Source organism: Salvelinus fontinalis, chromosome 1, assembly GCF_029448725.1.
Source record: "Salvelinus fontinalis isolate EN_2023a chromosome 1, ASM2944872v1, whole genome shotgun sequence".
NCBI classification, from domain to species: domain Eukaryota; kingdom Metazoa; phylum Chordata; class Actinopteri; order Salmoniformes; family Salmonidae; genus Salvelinus; species Salvelinus fontinalis.
The window spans coordinates 24,761,864-24,784,124 of NC_074665.1; the positions used below are offsets into that span (position 1 = coordinate 24,761,864).

Genomic DNA, 22,261 nt, shown 5'->3' on the forward strand with positions numbered 1-22,261 from the left:
AAAAGTATTTTACACACACCACAGGTGTCCATTACAATCTATGCAATAATCGGAATGCATTATTTTTCAGCCATACCTGAAAACAAGTGAATAAAACTGTAAATACATTATGCTCCATACATACATACATTCATACATACGTATTGTACTGTATGCGCCTACAGTAGAAATGACAAAACGATATACAGAAAATAAGGAACTTATTTTGATAGGAATGCACACATGTCCACAGTCAGAAAATTTTCCAATTCGGGCAAGACTACTCAAATGTCTGTAGACTTGATCTGCGCAAACTTTGGTGAATTGAGTCGGCTCTCAAAGAGAGAAGTTTGTCCGGCTCAGTAAAGCCTCAAACATAAATTGTCCGCAACGCTGAAATGGGCTACTTCTATGTGAATTAATGAGGAGGCGGAACACACCTTAATTCAAACTGCTGTTAAAAGATCCAACTTGTTAGAAAATCATTTGAAATTGACAAGTTGAAAGATAGCCTATAGATAATTAGCAGGCAGCGCATTTTAACTGTCCTGTTGTCACATTTTGGAACCGTACGTGCATTCTGACATCACGTGCATAAAAGAACTCACGCTGGGGCAACTGTTAGAGATATTTGGAACTCACGAATGAAAAGGTTAAAAATACTTCTTTAACCCGTCTCATCCCCTTCATCTACACCAGGTATTCCCAAACTACCCCCAGGGGTACGCACAATGCCGTCTGGGTTATGCCAAATAAAAAGGTGATTCTTTTTTTTCACATTTTCAAACAGTCCATTTATATTTTCCAACGGGGCAATACATTTGGGTGATTTTTTTTCTCGCCTGAGTAGCCTCGTTTTACTGCCAAAAATTAAATTAAACTATCTAGTGTTAATTAAACTATCTAGCGAAATAACAACACAATGTCAAATACAGGTAGCCTAGTCAAATAATGAACATTCAATCACATTAACCGTTACTCTCTTGCGGGAATTCCGCTAACGGTCCATATGTAGCCAAACGTAGCTGCTGCTCATGTTGGTATCTGTACTGATGGCGCAAAAGCCATGACAGGGAGACATAGTGGAGTGGTAACACACGTGCAAGCAGTTGCTCCCAACGCCACTTGGGTACACTGCAGCATCCACCGAGAAGCTCTTGCTGCCAAGGGAATGCCTGACAGCTTGATCAACGTTTTGGACACTACTGTGAAAATTTAACTTTGTTAAAGCAAGGCCCCTGAACTCTTGTGTATTTTCTGCACTATGCAATGATATGGGCAGCGACCATGTAACGCTTTTACAACATACAGAAGTGCGCTGGTTATCAAGGGGCAAAGTATTGACACGTTTTATAATTGAGAGACGAGCTTAAAGCTTTCTTTACTGACCATCATTTTTACTTGTCTGACCGCTTGCATGATGACGAGTTTCTCACACGACTGGCCTATCTGGGTGATGTTTTTATTCGCCTGAAGGATCTGAATCTAGGATTACAGGGACTATATTCAATGTGCGGGACAAAATTGAGGCTATGATTAAGAAGTTAGAGCTCTTCTCTGTCTGCATTAACAAGGACAACACACAGGTATTTCCATCATTGTGTGATTTTTTTGTGTGCAAATGAACTCAAGCTTACGGACAATGTCAAATGTGTTATAGCAAACAACCTGAGTGAGTTGGGTGCGCAATTAAGCAGGTTATTCTGCCCTGGAATTGCTTTCCCATGCAAAACTAGACAGATAGGTAAAAACTAAGTCTTCAATAAAACTCCCAAGGTGTGACTTTTCTTGAATGAATATATTGAAAACGTTTATGTTGTGAAACTGCAAAATACAGAAAATAATATACTTTAGTATTCAATTCACATCGACATACTGTAGCTGTACATAATACATTTCAAGTTGAAGTTGCATAAATACAAAGCAACTGCAAAGGTACCATGTATCTGGCATGATGCCAAACCATATAGCTAATTGTTACTCATAAGGTAATTGGCTAAGTCCTTTCATTACTCTAATAATGTGCAACCACCTCCGTACAATAACAAAGCATATTACACTAGAAACCGTAACAAAACTACAGTATTGTATGTTTTACAATTCGTTTACATGACGCACGAGCAAAATAATACAGCTGACAGCATACATGTAAGGCAAGGCAATTTGTGTGAGTAAATGCAACCAACTAACATTGATAAGTAAGCAATTCTATCAATAACAAGATTATCATCACTAGCAATATGCTTGAATCGAACTTACAAACAAATATTTTCCGAGGCTGAAGCGTGACAAGAAATAACTGCACTGAAAGACCTGCACCGTAGCGATGTTTTTAGCTGCTTCTCTGCATGTCTCTTCCTGTTTCCTTACAGTCTTTCTAAGTACCAGAAAGCTCCACTAGGGGGCGATAAACACCATGGAACACATGAAAATCCATCTTAACCACTGTAATAAAATAATATGTTACCTTCTAACAGGATGACAGCACACAGGTACTGTCCTGAAACGGATGACACAAAGAACTGGATTGTGCACCGGGGCCTCCCACTCCTCTTTCTATTCTGGTTAGAGCCAGTTTGCCCTGTTCTGTGAATCGAGTAGTACACAGCGTGTGAGATCTTCAGTTTCTTGGCAATTTCTCACATGGAATAGCCTTAATTTCTCAGAACAAGAAATAGACTGACGAGTTTCAGAAGAAAGTTCTTTGTTTTTGACCATTTTGAGCCTGTAATCGAACCCCTAAATGCTGATGCTCCAGATACTCAACTAGTTTAAAGGAGGCCCGTTTTATTGCTTCTTTAATCAGAACAACAGTTTTCAGCTGTGCTAACATAATTTCAAAGGGGTTTTCTAATGATCAATTATCCTTTTAAAATGATAAACTTGGATTAGCTAACATGACGTGCCATTGGAACACAGGAGTGATGGTTGCTGATAATGGGCCTCTGTACGCCTATGTAGATATTCCATTAAATATAAGCCGTTTCCAGCTACAATAGTCATTTACATTATTAACAATGTCTACAATGTATTTCTGATCAATTGGATGTTATTTTAATTTTAAGGACCACAAAACTTGTGAATGGTAGTGTACATGTAGCCAGGTAGACAATCCCGACCTATGTTTCCTAATACAAACACGTACACATACCTCCATCACTAGCTTTAAGCACCAGCTGTCAGAGCAGCTCAGAGATCACTGCACCTGTACATAGCTCATCTGTAATTAGCCCATCCAATCTACCTCATCCCCATACTGTATTTATTTATCTTGCTCCTTTGCACCCCAGTATCTCTACTTTGCACATTCATCTTCTGTACATCCTACCATTCCAGTGTTTAATTGCTATATTGTAATTACTTCGCCACCATGGCCTATTTATTGCATTACCTCTCTTATCCTACCTCATTTCCACATGCTGTATATAGATTTTTCCACTGTATTTTTGATTGTATGTTTGTTTATTCCGTGTGTAACTCTGTGTTGTTGTATGTGTCGAACTGCTTTGCTTTATCTTGGCCAGGTCGCAGTTCCAAATGAGAACTTGTTCTCAACGAGCCTACCTGGTTAAATAAAGGTGAAATAAAATACATTTCAAAAATACTCCCACATAGGGAAATAGAGTCTGCGAGAAGAGCCCTGTGGCGTCAGGCTACTGGTTGTGGGAAATGTGTGTGGGGAAACATTTAATCACAGGTAAGGCATTTAACTTGTTTAGTACAGTCTGTTTATAACTCCACTTACTCCACACAACGTTCTTTCTCATACTAGGGCTGTTGCGGTGACCATATTACCACCACACCGGCATTCCTGAGTCATGACCGCAGTAAAATTCCACATGACCGTTGAGTCACGGTAATCTCCTTTTATGTACTCTGGATATGCTTTGGTAGTACCCAATTTACTAACTACCATCAGGGCCTATTCGCCTGGGCTCTATTGTCTATTCGGGGCTCTATTGTCCCTCTAACCACTCTGACATCAATGAAAATGCAATCGAAAATCACATCAAACTCTTATCATCAACACAATCGGCATATCATACTTTAAAAACTCACCTCACTGTGGTGACCAATTTGAAGAAAGTTCAACAGCAGGTTGAAACAGTGTAAAACATAGTTGTTGTGGATGTTGTTTCACTGCCTAACACACCGAAATGGACAGCGCTTTCTAAGGTGATAATTTATTCAAAACACCCATAAGCATATTAGAGCTTATGCATATGCATAAGTATGTGGACATCTGCTCATCGAATATCTCATTCCTAAATCATGGGCATTAATATGGAGTTGGTCCCCCCTTTGCTGATTCAACAGCCTCCACTCTTCTGGGAAGGCTTTCCACTAGATGTTGGAACATTGGACTAGCTTACATTCAGCCACAAGAGTATTAGTGAGGTCGGCACTGATGTTGGGCGTTTAGGCCTGGCTTACAGTCGGCGTTCCTATTCATCCCAAAAGTGTTTGATGGGGTTGAGGTCAGGGCTCTGTTCAGACCCTTTCAAGTTCATCCACACCAATCTCGACAAACCATTTCTGTATGGTCCTCGCGTTGTGCATGGGGGCATTGTCTTGCTGAAACAGGAAAGTGCCTTCCCCAAACTGTTACGACAAAGTTGGAAGCACAGAATCATCTAGAATGTCCTTGTATGCTATAGCGTCATGGTTTCCCTTCACTGGAGCGAAGGGGCCTAGCACCGAATCATGAAAAAGAACCCCAAACCCAGATTTGTCCCTCGGACTGCTAGATGGTGAAGCGTGATTCATCACTACTGAGAACACGTTTCCACTGCTCCAGAGTCCAATGGCGGCGAACTTTACACCACTCCAGCCAACGCCTGGCATTGCTCATGGTGATCTTAGGCTTGTGTGCGGCTGCTACGCGCTTCAGCACTCGGATATCCCGTTCTGTTAACCTGTTGTGGCCTACCACTTCGTGGCTGATCCGTTGTTGCTGCTAGACGTTTCCACTTACTGTTGACCAGGGCAGCTCTAGCTGGGCAGAAAATCTGATGAACTGACTTGTAGAAAAGGTGGCATCCTCTGACGGTGCCACGTTGAAAGTCACTGAGCTCTTCAGTAAGTCTGTTCTACTGCCAATGTTTCTCTATGGAGATTGCATGCCTTTGTGCTCAATTTTATACACCTGACACCACAGGTGTGGCTGAAATAGCCAAATACACACATTTGAAGGGGTGTCCACATATCTTTGTATATATAGTGTATCCCCTGACGATGGCATTTTTTCAATACAGACTCCTTTTGTCTTACAGTATTCCATATAAGCCACCCAGACCTTATGAAAGTTGCACAGTATGCCCTTAATATTGTAATAAAACAAATCTAGTGATACAGTGCATTCGGAAAGTATTCAGGCCCCTTGACTTTTTCCCAAAAACTTTACATTACAGCCTTATTCTAAGATGTATTAAATAGTTTTTTTCTCTTCGTCAATCTGCACACAATATCCCATAATAACAAAGCAGTTTTTTTTAAACATTTTTTTACATTTATGAAAAGTTAAGGACGAAAATATTAGTAGTCAAACCCTTTACTCAGTACTTTGTTGAATCACCTTTGGCAGCAATTACAGCCTCAAGACTTCTTGCGTATGATGCTTTAAGCTTGGCACATCTGTATTTGGGGAGTTTCTCCCATTCTTCTCTGCAGATCCTCTCATGCTCTGTCAGGTTGGAAAGAGAGTGTCAGTACACACCTATTTCCAGGTCTCTCCAGAGATGTTTGATCGGGTTCAAGTCCGGGTTCTGGCTGGGCCACTCAAGGACATTCAGAGACTTGTCCCCAAGCCACTCCTGCGTTGTATTGTCTGTGTGCTTAGGGTCGTTGTCCTGTTGGAAGGTGAACCTTTGCCCCAGTCTGAGGTCCTGAGCACTCTGGAGCAGGTTTACATCAAGGTTCTCTCTGTACTTGGCGCCATTCATCTTTCCCTCGATCCTGACTCATCTCCCAGTCCCTGCCATTGAAAAACATCCACACAGCATGATGTTGCCACCACCATGCTTCACCTTAGGGATGGTGCCAGGTTTCCTCCAGATGTGTCGCTTGGCATTCAGGCCAAAGAGTTCAATCTTGGTTTCATCAGACCAGAGAATCTTGTTTCTCGTGGTCTAAGAGTGGGCTGTCATGTGCCTTTTACTGAGGAGTGCCTTCTGTCTGGCCGCTCTACCATAATGGCCTGGTTAGTGGAGTGCTGCAGAGATGGTTGTCCTTCTGGAAAGTTCTCCCATCTCCACAAAGGAACTCTGGAGGAACTCACCTTCCGGACCAAGGCCCTTCTCCCCTGATTGCTCAGTTTGTCCGGGCGGACAGCTCTAGGAAGAGTCTTGTTGTTTCAAACTTTTTCCAGTTAAGAATGATGGCCACTGTGTTCTTGGGGACCTTCAATGCTGCAGAAATGTTTTGGTACCCTTCCCCAGATCTGTGCCTCCGCACAGCCCCGTCTTGGCACTCTACGGATGATTCCTTCGGCCTCATGGCTTGGTTTTTGCTCTGACATGCACTGTCAACTGTGGGACCTTAAATAGACAGGTGTGTGCCTTTCCAAATCATGTACAATCAATTGAATTTACCACAGGTGGACTCCAATCAAGATGTAGAAACATCTTAAGGATGATCAATGGAAACAGGATGCACTTGAGCTCAATTTCGAGTCTCATAGCAAAGGGTATCAATACTTTGGTAAATAAGGTATTTCAGTTTTTTTATACATTTGCTAAAATGTCTAAAAACCTGTTTTCGATTTGTCATTATGAGGTATTGTGTGCAGATTGACGAGGGGAAAAAATAACCTGACAAATTGTAAAAAAGTCAAGGGGTCGGAATACTTTCCGAATGCACTGTACATAACTTGACATTTCTTCCATCCATTATTTTAAGATAACCAACCTTCCAATTAATGGCATGGATTTCTTAGCTGCTAAAACTTCTAGGTTACCCAGTTTCTTCTGTTAACAGTCTCCAGTATCAACATTTCCAAGCAAACAAAAATGGGAGAATCTGTAGACATGCTGACATAAAATAACATACCCTTTGCCAGAATTCTGCGCTGTCACAGACTAGTCTTCCCTGGCTGCCAGACCCTGATGAGACCCCTGACACTATCTGATCCTGCTCAGATGAGGCATGACAAAGAATGAGCTTGGTGTACATTTATACATTATATTATCCATGAATAGAATCAATGGTTCAATAATTGAAATGACCATTATTCCCAGATCCCAGACTGTATCCTAGCCATCAACTCAAGATGGAACTTTATATCCATTCACTGATTGTTATAATATACTGCAACATTCACTTGAGCTCCGTAGACTGGTTTTCTCTGGCTGTCTGACCCTGCAGGGACACCTGTCACTATCTGATCCTGCTAAGACATGATGAGTATAGTGGTGTGTACTGACTGTGCACCATGACAGTGACGCCTGTAACCTGTTTATACCATGTCAGTGTGAAAAGTAAGTAATTAGCTAGGGAAACTGACAAATCAATAATGTTACATTGCTATACTGAACAATAAAAACTCATATTACGCTGAAACAACGTCAGAATATCGGTCTTTTGGCTAGCTCTAGCTAATGGTACATCATCAAATGTACTTCTGTTGAAATGGGACAAAACAAAGGCTACAAAACATTCCCATATACAGTTCAACTCTTAGATACTGCTACCTGGCAGATAGCTAGAGGCTAGGTAGAGCTGAAGTGGCTGTGGTAGCTACTAGTTAGCTAACTAGCTGCTAGGAGTTCATTCACTCCAGTCAAAAGGATGAAACATTAGCTAACATGTCAGTTACACTACTAGCTCAGCACTTGGAATACATACTTTTTTTCTGTCAAACAGCAGTTACCTTGTCCTCTATATCAGTCAACTAAAGAGTAGCCAGTTTATGCTCTGCTTGCTTTTACAATTTGGAGAGAAAGCAGCACGCTCTGTGGTGTTCATGCTGTCCTAAATCCAGCTTTTGTAATTGGACAGTGAGCATTCTAGGCTATTTTGGCAGCTTGTTTCCGGGGCTAGACCCTAAAAGTCCGGAGCAGGGCCAGCTAGCCCTTGGCTAAGTTTGGTGCTAGCCCACTTTAGAATGTGCAGGTGTGAACACTCGCTTAGCCCTGGGCTAAAATCTCCCATAGCCCTGGGCTAAGTTGTGAATGTGCCTTATGTAAACTCCTTTGTATGCTATGTAGGTGGATGTTGTCCATAGACACTAAAAGGTCACTATCAAGCACATGTCTAATGATAGCAAATATCTCTGTCTAGTTTAAAAGAGAACCTTCCATGTAACTGATACGATGAGTGAGGCTTTATTGTTCTCTGCCAAGATGCGGCCTATCAATGTGTGTGTGTGTGTGTGTGTGTGTGTGTGTGTGTGTGTGTGTGTGTGTGTGTGTGTGTGTGTGTGTGTGTGTGTGTGTGTGTGTGTGTGTGTGTGTGTGTGTGATGTCATCACTACTCTCCCTGGTCCCAGGATTGGCAATTACGTTACATCTAGGCCTGTGAAATTTTGTCAGCCGGTTATTGTCATACAAAAGATTGCCGGTGTTCCACGGTAATTGACAGTTGTTTCATAATCATGAACCAACAACAATACCTTCTCTCCCAGACTCATGGATAGACATTTTGGAGTGTATCATAAGGTAACCAGTCCATCCAGTATGCATAATAATACAGTCCACACTAATCAAATCAAATCAAATGTATTTATATAGCCCTTTGTACATCAGCTGATATCTCAAAGTGCTGTACAGAAACCCAGCCTAAAACCCCAAACAGCACGCAATGCAGGTGTAGAAGCACGGTGGCTAGGAAACACTCCCTAGAAAGGCCAAAACCTAGGAAGAAACCTAGAGGAACCAGGCTATGAGGGGTGGCCAGTCCTCTTCTGGCTGTGCCGGGTGGAGATTATAACAGAACATGGCCAAGATGTTCAAATGTTTCTAAATGACCAGCATGGTCAAATAATAATAATCACAGTAGTTGTCGAGGGTGCAGCAAGTCAGCACCTCAGGAGTAATTGTCAGTTGGCTTTTCATAGCCGATCATTAAGAGTATCTCTACCGCTCCTGCGGTCTCTAGAGAGTTGAAAACAGCAGGTCTGGGACAGGTAGCACGTCCGGTGAACAGGTCAGGGTTACATAGCCGCAGGCAGAACAGTTGAAACTGGAGCAGCAGCACGGCCAGGTGGACTGGGGACAGCAAGGTGTCATCATGTCAGGTCGTCCTGAGGCATGGTCCTAGGGCTCAGGTCCTCCGAGAGAGAGAAAGAAAGAGAGAAAGAGAGAATTAGAGAGCATACTTAAATTCACACAGGACACCGGATAAGACAGGAGAAGTACTCCAGATATAACAAACTGACCCTAGCCCCACGACACATAAACTACTGCAGCATAAATACTGGAGGCTGAGACAGGAGGGGTCAGGAGACACTGTGGCCCCATCCGATGATACTCCCGGACAGGGCCAAACAGGAAGGATATAACCCAACCCACTTTGCCAAGGCAAACCCCCCCACGCCACTAGTGGGATAACTTCAACCACCAACTTACCATCCTGAAACAAGGCCGAGTATAGCCCACAAAGATCTCCGCCACGGCACAACCCAAGGGGGGAAGTTCACGTCAGTGACTCAACCCACTCAAGTGACGCACCCCTCCTAGGGACGGCATGAAAGAGCACCAGTAAGCCAATGACTCAGACCCTGTAATAGGAGCATAGGCTAGACCAATTTTGGGGCATAGGCTAGACCAATAATGTACCAAAGACATCTTAAATCAGTTGTGTTTTATGTGTTCCTGCCATGCGTAATATGCTGTTATGCTATGTATTGTATCACGGCACAATTGGGGTTGCAAAGGGTCGGAAACTTTCCATGAATTTTTCCGGAAATCTCTCATGTCAAGTTAAGCCCGGCAATATTGGGAATTTTGCTTAAATTCATCAAAAAAAAAGTTAGCTTATAACAGTAAACCTTTTTTTGTGGGATACACATAAGGCAATTCTAGGTCTTGTGGCATATTTTGATTAAACTATCCCCAATTCAATGGAATTGCAACCCTCTGCATGCACAGTGCATTCTTCCATCACATGTACAGCATGTACTAATGAGATGCTATTGAGCCCACACTACTACACTGTCTGAGCCAAGGACTACATGCTTTCTGGTTGTGATTACAATACTGCATGGGGTGAATATATTTTATATAACATACATGATGTTTTGCTAATTAGTAATTAGTAGCCTACAGCAAAGTCTGTTTAAATCATTTCTAACTTGTTAACAATTTCTGCTAGTTAGTTTTTGCTACCATGTGGATTTTAGCTTGCTTGAGCCTGCTAACTGAGGAGTGTTAATTCACCTGTTTCCATACATGTTTCATTTTAAAACATGTATCTTACAAAGGAGTTGTTAATTCTAACTGCTTAACTATTTATATGTACATGGAATTGGATTTGTTTTTTTTTCTCATTTTTTTAATAATCTTTACAGGAAAATGAACTGAACACAGGAGATCCAGGGAGGACATGGAAGCCTGAGAGGAAGACAACCAAAGCTTTAGTTTCTAGACTATCATTTTACAGATGTATGTTGAAAACTTTTTGGGGAGATGAGATGGATCATTGGGGATCATTCAATATCCCCTTTCTTTTGTTGTTCAGTGAAATCATCCCATGTGAAGAGTCAACTCATTTAATTAAAGTTCAATTTGTAACAAAATTATTTAAAAAAATAAATATATTGGAAGGATTTAATAATTTGCAATTATGTCTACTTATGATAAGGTAAAAGGTTTATGTTTCTGTCGCCATATGATATGGTAAATATATCCAATGCAAAAAACATCTACATTTAACCTGTTTGGGGTGCAAGCCCGACCTCGGACCGAAAATGACACCCCTGCAGAGCGCGAAATTCAAAATCTATTTTTTAAAAATATTTAACTTTTACACATTAACAAGTCCAATACAGCATTTGAAAGATAAACATCTTGTCAATCCAGCCAACATGTCCGATTTTTTAAATGTTTTACAGAGAAAACACCACATATATTTATGTTAGCTCACCACCAAATACAAAAGTGGACAGACACGTATGAATTATGATTATGAAGTATGAATTATGATTGAAGTAGCATGCACAACCAACCGAAATAAACTAAAACCAACCTAAAGAGCCCAGAAAAAACGACCTCAGATGACAGTCATATAACATGTTACACAATAAATCTATGTTTTGTTCATAAAAAGTGCATATTTTAGCTATAAATCAGTTTTACATTGATGCTACCCAAAAATGCTAATACATAGCTACAGTCTGAATCCAGCCGGGAGTAGCCAGAGAAAATACATACACCAACGTCGGCTACTAATTACACCTCATAAAACATTTCAGAAAAACATATGGTGGATAACTAATGAAAGACAGATATCTTGTGAATACAGACAACATTTCCGATTTTTGAAGTGTTTTACAGCGAAAACACAATATATCGTTATATTAGCTAACATCATAAGCTAGCATAAGGCAGCATTGATTCTAGTCAAGCGCTAGCCTAGCATAGTTAGCAGAGTTAGCATTCAACAGTTCGACATATATATGAAAAAGCATCCCAAATTGGGTCTTATCTTTCTTGGTACTCCATCAGAATGTTGTAACGGGGTCCAATGTCCAGTAGAGTCTTTAGTTGGGTTCCAGAACGAATGATTTCCCTCTTTGGTTAGCTAGCACGGTAGCATTGCTGCGCCAGAAAGCGTTTCTTCAAAAAATTCTTCCGTCGTTTCACATCTAAAGTCCAGAATAAATTGCAATAATATAATTAAAGTATATTGAAAAAACACACTTTAGGATGATTTTGTGACATGTAGCAAATAATATCGTAGTCAGGCATCATATTCAACGTTATCTACCTTGTTCCAGAAGCCGAGATCAAATTATCCTTCGCGCCCGGATTTTTATTTTAACTGCGCAGGTCTCACAAGAAGTTCTGTTATTCAGTCCAGGGAAGAGATATTCGACTCCTTTCAATTCTCACTTCCGCATTACAGTCTGGCGAACGCCTCTGACGTGTCCCTATGGTCATAAGTCAAATGGCCTTTTATAGAGAAGGTCTTAAAGAGACACATCGCATTATGGGAAACTCAATTCGGCTGGGAAAATGGCTGTAAAAATATTTCTGTTCGACTTAGAGAAACAATTCAAACCTTTTTAGAAACTACAGACTGTTATCTATCCAACAGTAGTAAATATATGCATATTGGAAAATAAAAAGTTTCTTAGGAGGCCGTTTGAAAATGTGCACACATTTTCCAGTTTTTTCAATATTCAGCGTGCAGCCCAAACAGGTTAAATGGTATTAATATTAATTTGCATATATTTACGTGAATTCCCATATATTCCCTTTAATTCGCACGGAAAGTTTCCACAATCATAATTTTTATTCTGTTTTTTTGTGTGTTCGGGCTTGTGCTCATAAGCCTATACATATGCATAAGATTTAATATGCTTATGGGGTTTTTGAATTAATCATCACCTTGGAAAGCGCTGTCCATTTCGTTGTCAGGCTTTGAAACAACATCCACAACAACCATGTTTTACACTCAGTTTCAACCTTCTGTTAAACTTCTTTATTCAAATTATCATCATAGTGAGGTGTTTTAAAAGTACGATAGGCCTACTGTTTTGATGGTAAGTGTTTGATGTGATTTTCGATTGCATTTGCCTTGATGTCAGAGTGGTTAGAGGGACAATAGAGTCCTGAGTACCAAGCCATTAGGATCTGATGATCGTTAGCAAGTTGGATACTACTAACATGTGTCCAGAGTGCATAAAAGGAGATTACCTAAATGGTCATGTGGAATTTTACTGCAGTCATGACTCATGACTGCTGGTGTGGCTGTAATATGGTATGGTCACAGCTACAGCCCAATACACATTTCCTTAGTAACTCCAGCTCCTGGGTGCATTCTGGTTCATTGAATAGGCCTCTACTGCCTCTACTCCACAACAGAAAATCATTTTGCGTATGCGTGTGTACGTGTAAGGTGCATTCAAAAAGTATTCAGACCCGTTGACTTGTTCCACATGTTGTTACGTTACAGCCTTATTCTAAAATGTATTAAATAAAACATTTTCCTCACCAATCTACAGACAATGTCAAAGTGAAGACAGGTTTTTATACATTTTTCACATTTATAAAAATAAAAAGCAGAAATATCTTATCTACTTAAGTTTTCAGACCCTTTGCTATGAGACTCCACTTATCATACTTGAGATGTTTCTACATCTTGATTGGAGTCCACCTGTGGTAAATTCAATTGATTGTACATGATTTGGAAAGGCACACACCTGCCTATTTAAGGTCCCACTGTTGACAGTGCATGTCAGAGCAAAAACAAAGCCATGAGGTTGAAGGATTGGTCCGTAGAGTGCTGAGACAGGATTGTGTAGAGGCACAGATCTGGGGAAGGGTACCAAAACATTTCTGCAAAATTGAAGGTCCCCAAGATCAGTGGCCTCCATCATTCTTAAATGGAAGAAGTTTGTAACCACCAAGACTCCTCCTAGAGCTGGGTGCCCGGCCAAACTGAGCAATCGGGGGAGAAGGGCCTTGGTCAGGGAGGTGACCCGATGGTCACTCTGATAGAGCTCCAGAGTTCCTCTGTGTAGATGGGCAAACCTTCCAGAAGGACAACCATCTCTGCAGCACTCCACCAATCAGGCCTTTATGGTAGTGCCCAGATGGAAGCCACTCCTCAGTAAAAGGCACATGAGAGCACACTTGGAGATTGCCAAAAGGCACCTAAGGAACTCTCAGACCATGAGAAACAAGATTCTCTGGTCTGATAAAACAAGATCTGGGGGGGGCGGGGGGGCGTGGGGGGGAGAGAGAGAGAGAGACTTTCTGATATAACCAATGTTGTAATAAACACTTCAGATCATAAAATAGAATATTGTCCTACAAAGAGGAAATGCTCTGCAGTCTTACAAACACACAAGGACAGACATATTCCATTATATTTATTTCTAGGATCTGTATTCATAATCTATGATTACAGTCACACAACATGGACCCTTCCTAGGTTCCCTGCTCAGTGTCCATGTGTCTTCATCCTATCCGCCTGCTCCTCAACATTTACAGTAGACAGGCGAGCAAAGCTGGAATTGTTTTTATTCCCAATTTTGATCAATATAGTAAGGGCTATTATTAGCAGGCATTGCCAAATCGTAATCTCGTGCCCTGTTGCATCTTGGGAGCTGCGTTGAATTGGTGGCGGTGGCTTGAGGACATGGTGACCCAGATGAATGAGTCGCTGGAATGATCACCCCAGGGTCTCTGGAGCATTCCACTGCTGACTGTGTTGTCGTAGGAACGCTCCTAATGATTTCATAACTACAATGTCTCATCTTATTCTGACATACCAAGCTAGGATTGGTTGGAATTTGAATTTCTGAGTTCTGGTATTCTGAGTATCTGATAATTAGAATTGGGCTGAGCTCTGTGTGAGCTCTGAGCTATGTGTCCTATGTGACACATTCCATGAAGTTGCTAGCCTTGTTAGCTCCAATCTAGCCTCACACAACAGATATATCCAGGTGTTTATCATGGAAAGCATTAGCTCCATTTTTTATATTTTTGTTGGTGGCCCACTCTTTTATGGTATGCAAAACGTACAGTGTAATTTTAACTCTTAACAATGCTCTATCTTTCCATCCCAGGTTATGACATCTCCAGCCTTACTACTGAGGAGGGTGCCAGATGGGAGAGTCGGAGGCTACTACAGGAGTCCTGGGACAACGAGACAGACCTTCTGTTGAATCCCCCGTCCAAAAACTGCACTGAGCCAGGTAGGACAGGCCCCGCTTTAGAAGTTGTGATTCAACTTTTGGTTGCCAGGTTGGTGAAACTATTGGCCGAGCGAGAAATTCTGTAGTGGAGTCAAATTGAAGCTTTGGAATTAGTATACATGGGAGTCCCATGTGGGATTCCTGCAGGATATAGGGAAGACTGGAGTAGAGATGAAATAAAATAAATTAAGGGGGATTGAACATTCAGACAGGTAGGGATAGCCTTACAGATAGCGCTGTGACGATTATGGAATTTTTGGTAATGACTCATTGTCATGCAAGTTACCATGGTTATTGTCATCACTGTCATTTTTTGGAAAAATGTTTGGAGCTTGTAATGCATCTTTAAAAATGAGCCTCAACATACCTAATGAATACAACACACCCCTATCTCAACTGCTCGGAACATTTGGAAATTAAGCTATTTAAATCCCCCCTTATCCTAAAATGAATGTATTAAGATTATTATGACAATTATTATTTTAAGTTCACTGTTATTGTCCATAATTGACGGTTTCACAATTATACAATACTTATACACAATACAGTGGGTATTATAAGTATTCACCTGCCTTGGATTTTTTTACATTTTGTTGCTTTACAAAGTCGGAATGAAATAGATACAATTGTATTTTTTTTCATTGATGTCACGTTCCTGACCTATTTCTGTTAATTTGTTATATGTGTTAGTTGGTCAGGACGTGAGTTTGGGTGGGCATTCTATGTTTTCTGTTTCTGTGTTGGTTTTAGGTTGCCTGGTATGGCTCTTAATTAGAGGCAGGTGTTTGGCGTTCCTCTAATTAAGAGTCATATTTAGGTAGGCGTTGTCACAGTGTTCGTTGTGGGTGATTGTCTTCCGTGTCTGTGTATATGTTTGCACCATACGGGACTGTTTACGGTTTGTTCAGTTTATGTAGTCTGTTCCCTATTCGTGCGTTCTTCTTGTTTTATGTAGTTCGTCGTTTAGGTCTGTCTACACCGTTTGTTGTTTTGTTAGTTTAGTTAAGTTCGTGTTTTCTTTAATAAATTATGTGTTCAAACTCCACTGCGCCTTGGTTCGATCAATACTCCTCCTTTTCGGGCGAAGAGGAGGAGGACTGCCGTTACAGAATCACCCACCAAATCTCCAGAACCAAGCAGCGGAGTAAACGGAGTAAGGGACAGGAAAAGAAGGAGGAATGGACTTGGGACGATTTATTGGACGGGAAAGGTTGCTACACATGGGAGGAGATCCTGGCTGGTAGGGATCGCCTCCCATGGGAACAGCTGGAGGCACTGAGGAGAGCAGAGGCTACCGGAGAGAGGAACCGGAGTTATGAGGGAACGCGTCTTGCACGGAAGCCCAAAAAGCCCGTGAGTAACACCCAAAAATTTCTTGGGGGGGCTAAGAGGTAGTGGGCCAAGGGCAGGTAGGAGACCTGCGCCCACTTCCCAGGCTTACCGTGGAGAGCTGGAGTACGGGCAGGCGCCGTGTTACGCAGTAGAGCGCACGGTGTCTCCTGTACGAGTGCATAGCCCAGTGCGGGTTATTCCACCTCCCCGCACTGGAAGGGCTAGATTGGGTATTGAGCCAGGTGTCATGAGGCCGGCTCAACGCGTCTGGTCTCCAGTGCGTCTCCTCAGGCCGGCATACATGGCACCTGCCTTACGCATGGTTTCCCCGGTTCGCCTACTTAGGCCGGTGCGGGTTATTCCACCTCCCCGCACTGGTCGGGCGACCGGGAGCATTCAACCAGGTAAGGTTGGGCAGGCTCAATGCTCAAGAGTGCCAGTACACCTCCACGGTCCGGTATTTCCGGCGCCACCTCCCCGCCCCAGCCTAGTACCTACAGTGCCTACACTACGCACTAGGCTACCAGTGCGTCTCCTGAGCCCAGTTCCTCCTCCACGCACTCTCCCTGTAGTGCGTGTATCCAGTTCGGTGCCTCCAGTTCCGGCACCACGCACTAAGCCTCCTGTGCGTCTCCAGAGCCCTGTACACACTGTTTCTTCTCCCCCTACTAATCCTGATGTGCTTGTCCTCAGCCCGGTGTCACCAGTGCCGGTACCACGCACCAGGTATAGAGTGGGCTTTGAGAGTACAGTGTGCCCTGTCCCTGCTCCCCGCACTAGTATGAAGGTGCGTGTTCTTAGCCCGGTGCCTCCAGTTCCGGCACCACGCACTAGGTCTACAGTGTGCCTTATCTGGCCAGAGCCATCCGTCTCACCAGCGCCATCTGAGCCATCCGTCTCCCCAGCGCCATCTGAGCCATCCGTCTCCCCAGCGCCATCTGAGCCATCCGTCTCCCCAGCGCCATCTGAGCCATCCGTCTCCCCAGCGCCGTCTGAGCCATCCGTCTGCAATGAGCCTGCAAAGCCGCCCGTCTGCCATGAGCCTGCAAAGCCGCCCGTCTGCCATGAGCCTACAGAGCCGTCCGCCAGACAGGAGCCGCTAGAGCCGCCCGCCAGACAGGAGCCGCTAGAGCCGCCCGTCAGACAGGATCTGCCAGAGCCGCCAACCAGACAGGATCTGCCAGAGCCACCAACCAGACAGGATCTGCCAGAGCCGCCAACTAGACAGGATCTGCCAGAGCCGCCAACCAGACAGGATCTGCCAGAGCCGTCAGCCAGCCATGAGCGTCGAGAGCCGTCAGCCAGCCATGAGCGTCGAGAGCCGTCAGCCAGCCATGAGCGTCGAGAGCCGTCAGCCAGCCATGAGCGTCGAGAGCCGTCAGCCAGCCATGAGCGTCGAGAGCCGTCAGCCAGCCATGAGCGTCGAGAGCCGTCAGCCAGCCATGAGCGTCGAGAGCCGTCAGCCAGCCATGAGCGTCCAGATTCGTCAGTCAGCCATGAGCTGCCCTTCAGCCTGAAACGGCTATATACCCAGAACTGCCCCTCAGTCCAGAGCTGTCTCTCTGTCCGGAGCTGCCTTTCAGTCCGGAGTTGCCCCTCTATCGTGATCTCCCTCTCTATCTTGATCTACCTCTATTTTCTGATCTATCCCTCTGTCTGGTGCTATCCCTCTGTGTTGATTTATCTCTCTGTCCCGGTGCTGTCCATGTCATTGATGTTACTAAAAGGATTTTGTGGGGGTAAATTGAGGGTGGACATTTTTAGGGGGAGAGGGAGATTAGGATTGATTATGGTGGGGTGGGGACCTCGCCCGGAGCCTGAGCCACCACCGTGGTCAGATGCCCACCCAGACCCTCCCCTAGACTTTGTGCTGGTGCGCCCAGAGTTCGCACCTTATGGGGGGGGTTATGTCACGTTCCTGACCTATTTCTGTTAATTTGTTATATGTGTTAGTTGGTCAGGACGTGAGTTTGGGTGGGCATTCTATGTTTTCTGTTTCTGTGTTGGTTTTGGGTTGCCTGGTATGGCTCTTAATTAGAGGCAGGTGTTTGGCGTTCCTCTAATTAAGAGTCATATTTAGGTAGGCGTTGTCACAGTGTTCGTTGTGGGTGATTGTCTTCCGTGTCTGTGTATATGTTTGCACCATACGGGACTGTTTACGGTTTGTTCAGTTTATGTAGTCTGTTCCCTATTCGTGCGTTCTTCTTGTTTTATGTAGTTCGTCGTTTAGGTCTGTCTACACCGTTTGTTGTTTTGTTAGTTTAGTTAAGTTCGTGTTTTCTTTAATAAATTATGTGTTCAAACTCCACTGCGCCTTGGTTCGATCAATACTCCTCCTTTTCGGGCGAAGAGGAGGAGGACCGCCGTTACAATTGAGCTACACAAAGTACTGTATAAGAATGACAAATTAATACAAATTAAATAACTAAAATATGATCTTTACATAAGTATTCACCCCCTTTGTTTAGGCAAGCCTAATTAGTTCAGGAGTAAAATTTGGATTAACAAATCACATATGTTGGACTCACTCTGTGAAATAAGAGGGGTTGACATGGTTTATTAATGACTACGCCTTCCTCTGTCCCCATTCATACAACATCTGTAAGATCCCTCATCTAAGTATTCAAGCACAGATTCAACAATAAAGACCAGGGAACTATTCGAAAGCCTCATAAAGAAGGGCAGTGATTGTTAGATGGATAACAATAACAAATCAGACATTTAATATCTCTTTAACCATCATCAATATTAATAATTATGCTATGGATGATGTATTAAACCACCCAGACACATCAAAGATGTATTTAGTCGTTCTTCTTAACTGAGCTGCAGGACAAGAAGGAAACTGCTCAGGGATGTCAGTTGTGTGTGTCAGTTTTGTGTGTATAATTGTGCAAACCGTCAGGTTGTAATGTGAATTGAAAAGAAGAATACTCTTTCTCCATCCTGCTCCTCAGACTCTTCTTCATAGAGCCATAGTACCTTCCCTTATCCCTAAGCAAGGCAAGAAGTAGAGCTTTACAGCAGATAGCCTCCTATCCATATGTTAATGTTTTATTTAACCTTTATTTAACTAGGCAAGTCAGTTAAGAACAAATTCTTATTTACAATGATGGCCCTGCCAAACCCTAACCCAGACAACACTGGGCCAATTGTGCACTGCTTATGGGACTCCCAATCACAGCCGGTTGTGATACAGCCTGGAATCAAACCATGGTCTGTAGTGATGCCTCTAGCACTGAGATGCAGTGCCTTAGACCGCTGCGCCACTCGGGAGCCCTGCGATCAGATGAGTCTGTGGAATTAATTTATTGCTGATGCTTACAAGTCAACAGGAATGCATATGACACTTTAGACATTTTTTTCAACTGTTAGTTCGTTGAGTGACAGTTTCATATAGCAAATATAGCAAAAATATAGACAAAAACCCAGACTATAACACTGAAAATAAACCCAAATTCTGAATCAGGTCCAGAGTAACACAAATCTCCTTTTACGTAATGCTCCATGTCCACACAGGTCAATGGAAACAAACCTGAACAATTAGCACTTTCAATTCTCTCGTCAGGATGGCTACAGGTGATACACCGGAAAACTCTCACACACTGGCAGTCAAGCAGTCAGGCGGAGTATGTGTGTGTGCGTGCGTGCGTGAATATGTGTGTTACTGTACATTATGTGATTTTGTGTCCTTCTGTGTCCTACAATGGGGAAGTTCTGGAAGGAATAAGGCCACAAGCTATAAAAGACTCAATGAGAATTGACATTTGACTGGATCCAGTGAGTAGAATGAGATCTGATAGATTGTGAGATCATCGTCAATGTGTAATCATTACTAATGAAGCGAATGGGCGTCCACATTAATCTGTGATGATGAATCTCTGATCTCTCGCTTTCTATGCATACATAGCCTGGTCTACTGGCCCAAGTTGAGAGATGTTTAAGGATGTTGGATTGGAGGAATAGTGGAAAGGAGAGCGAGAGATAGAGAGAGAACGGGGGGGGAGAATGATCAAGAGGGAGTAAGAGAATGACAGAGGAAGAGAGACAGAGACAATGATCAAGAGGGGGTGAGAGAATGAGAGATAGATGAGACGGGCTCTTTTGTGCAGAAAAGCAGGAAGAATCCCTATTAAAATAATTTCAGTGTTTCAGGATGCAAAGCGTGATTAAGCGGAAAACAGGCTATTAAGTATTTCTGTCTAAATTTAACTCCCATATAACTTACTCGGATAGAGCAGGGGTTGGAAGCAGGCAATAGGATAAAGAGCTGTCTAGAGCATATGAGAATCTGTGTGTGTGTGTGTGTGTGTGTGTGTGTGTGTGTGTGTGTGTGTGTGTGTGTGTGTGTGTGTGTGTGTGTGTGTGTGTGTGTGTGTGTGTATTCGGCTTAGGTGTGGGTTTGGTTTGTGTGTGTGCGCATTGTATCTAGGACAGGGGCGAGTTTTGGGAGGCGGTGTGTTAACAGTGAGATCAAGAGATTGCTTGGCAGAATGCAGTCTCATAAAGCCCCAGGATTCCACATGGAAAACCCTCACACATACAAGGGCCCAGAAAAACACACACGCCCACGGAAAGACACACACACGCCCACGGGCAATGCAAACACAGAGAGTGCCGTTATCGGAGTTGGAATACAGCTTACATATATCTGCATATCCTCACAACACCCACCAAGGTTGGGTTCAATTCAAATTGAACGCAGTGAATTCAGGAAGTAAAAAAATGAAATTACAATTCAAACGTTCTCCATAAACTGACTGCATAAACTGAAAAGTAGAAGCTATTTATAAAAATTCTAAAAAGTTTATAAAATTACAAAGGAAAAATCATATCACTTCCTGAATTGATTGCATTCAATTCGAATTGAGCCCAACTCTGACACACACACACACCTGACATCCCTGAGCAGTTTCCTTCTTGTCCTGCAGCTCAGTTCAGAAGAACGACTAAATACATCTTTGATGTGTCTGGGTGGTTTAATACATCATCCACAGCATAATTATTACATTTTTTTTCAATTGTTTAAGCACAATTTTGAAAACAGGGCCTGGTTTGTCAAAACACTACACACAATTAGCACAACCCTACACCAAAGTAGCACAACACTTCAGATAATTTGCAAAATGGAACACTTTTGTCAAAACCATACACGACTTCATAAAAATAATATTTTGTTACCATACGAAACACACACATTTCATATGACTTCAATCTTTTTGAACCAGTTACACACTGCTGTTGCTAACCTAAAACACTTTTAGCAAGTCTAATTGTCAGTGATTAGAGTAGTGTAAATGAAGTACACAGAGAAAGTGCAACTATACAAACACTACACAAGACCAACGCTGCAGACTGAGGAAAATATCATTTATTTCTCTCCATATACCCAAATCAGTCAACATGTCAACATGGAGAATCACAACAAAACATGTCCCAGTTTTCATGCTACTACAGTAGTGTGCATAACACTGTTAGCTCAGCAAACAGACAAACGTAAATACTGTATCCAGTACAGGTTACAATTACAGTAAATAACAACAACAACAAACATAAAAAATAATCAGAAAAAAACTGACAATATTGTACAGAAAATACTACATTAAACATACTATACATTATCTCTTCGCCTAGCTGGGTCTGGCCAGAGAATTTCATCAACATCACAAGCAATATCGTCATTAGCAAGACAACGCGGGAAGAACCGTCTTGAATGTCAAATCCATCCTTGCACAGCTGCGCCGTCGACTTGGTCACAGGCGTCCTCCATGGCCTGAATGAGGGGTACCTGAGCCTGGGGCTGGAGATCGTAAACCTTCCACCGCCATGCAGAGAAAAACTCTTCGATAGGGTTTAGAAACAGAGAGTATGGTGGAAGGTATAGTACTGTCAACTGTGGATGGTGTTGAATGTTGAAACCAGTTCTGGACCAAAGCAGAGTGGTGGAATGACACATTGTCCCAGAAGACTGTGTATTGCATCTGGTGCATTTCATTACCTGCTGTGACGATGTGGTGCAATCGGTCCAAAAATGTGAGAATGAGAGGTGTGTTGTAAAGGCCCATTTTGGCAAGACGGAGGACAACCCCA

At 42.8% G+C, this 22,261-nt stretch overlaps 1 protein-coding gene across 1 annotated transcript in view; it reads left to right on the forward strand.

Moving 5' to 3' along the window:
• Positions 1-22,261, forward strand: part of LOC129850698 (sodium/potassium/calcium exchanger 3-like) — a 149,458-nt gene that overhangs the window by 39,509 nt on the left and 87,688 nt on the right. The window contains exon 2 of the mRNA XM_055916990.1: positions 14,711-14,839. Coding sequence (XP_055772965.1) covers positions 14,711-14,839 — 129 coding nt within the window. The remainder of the gene's footprint in view (positions 1-14,710; positions 14,840-22,261) is intronic.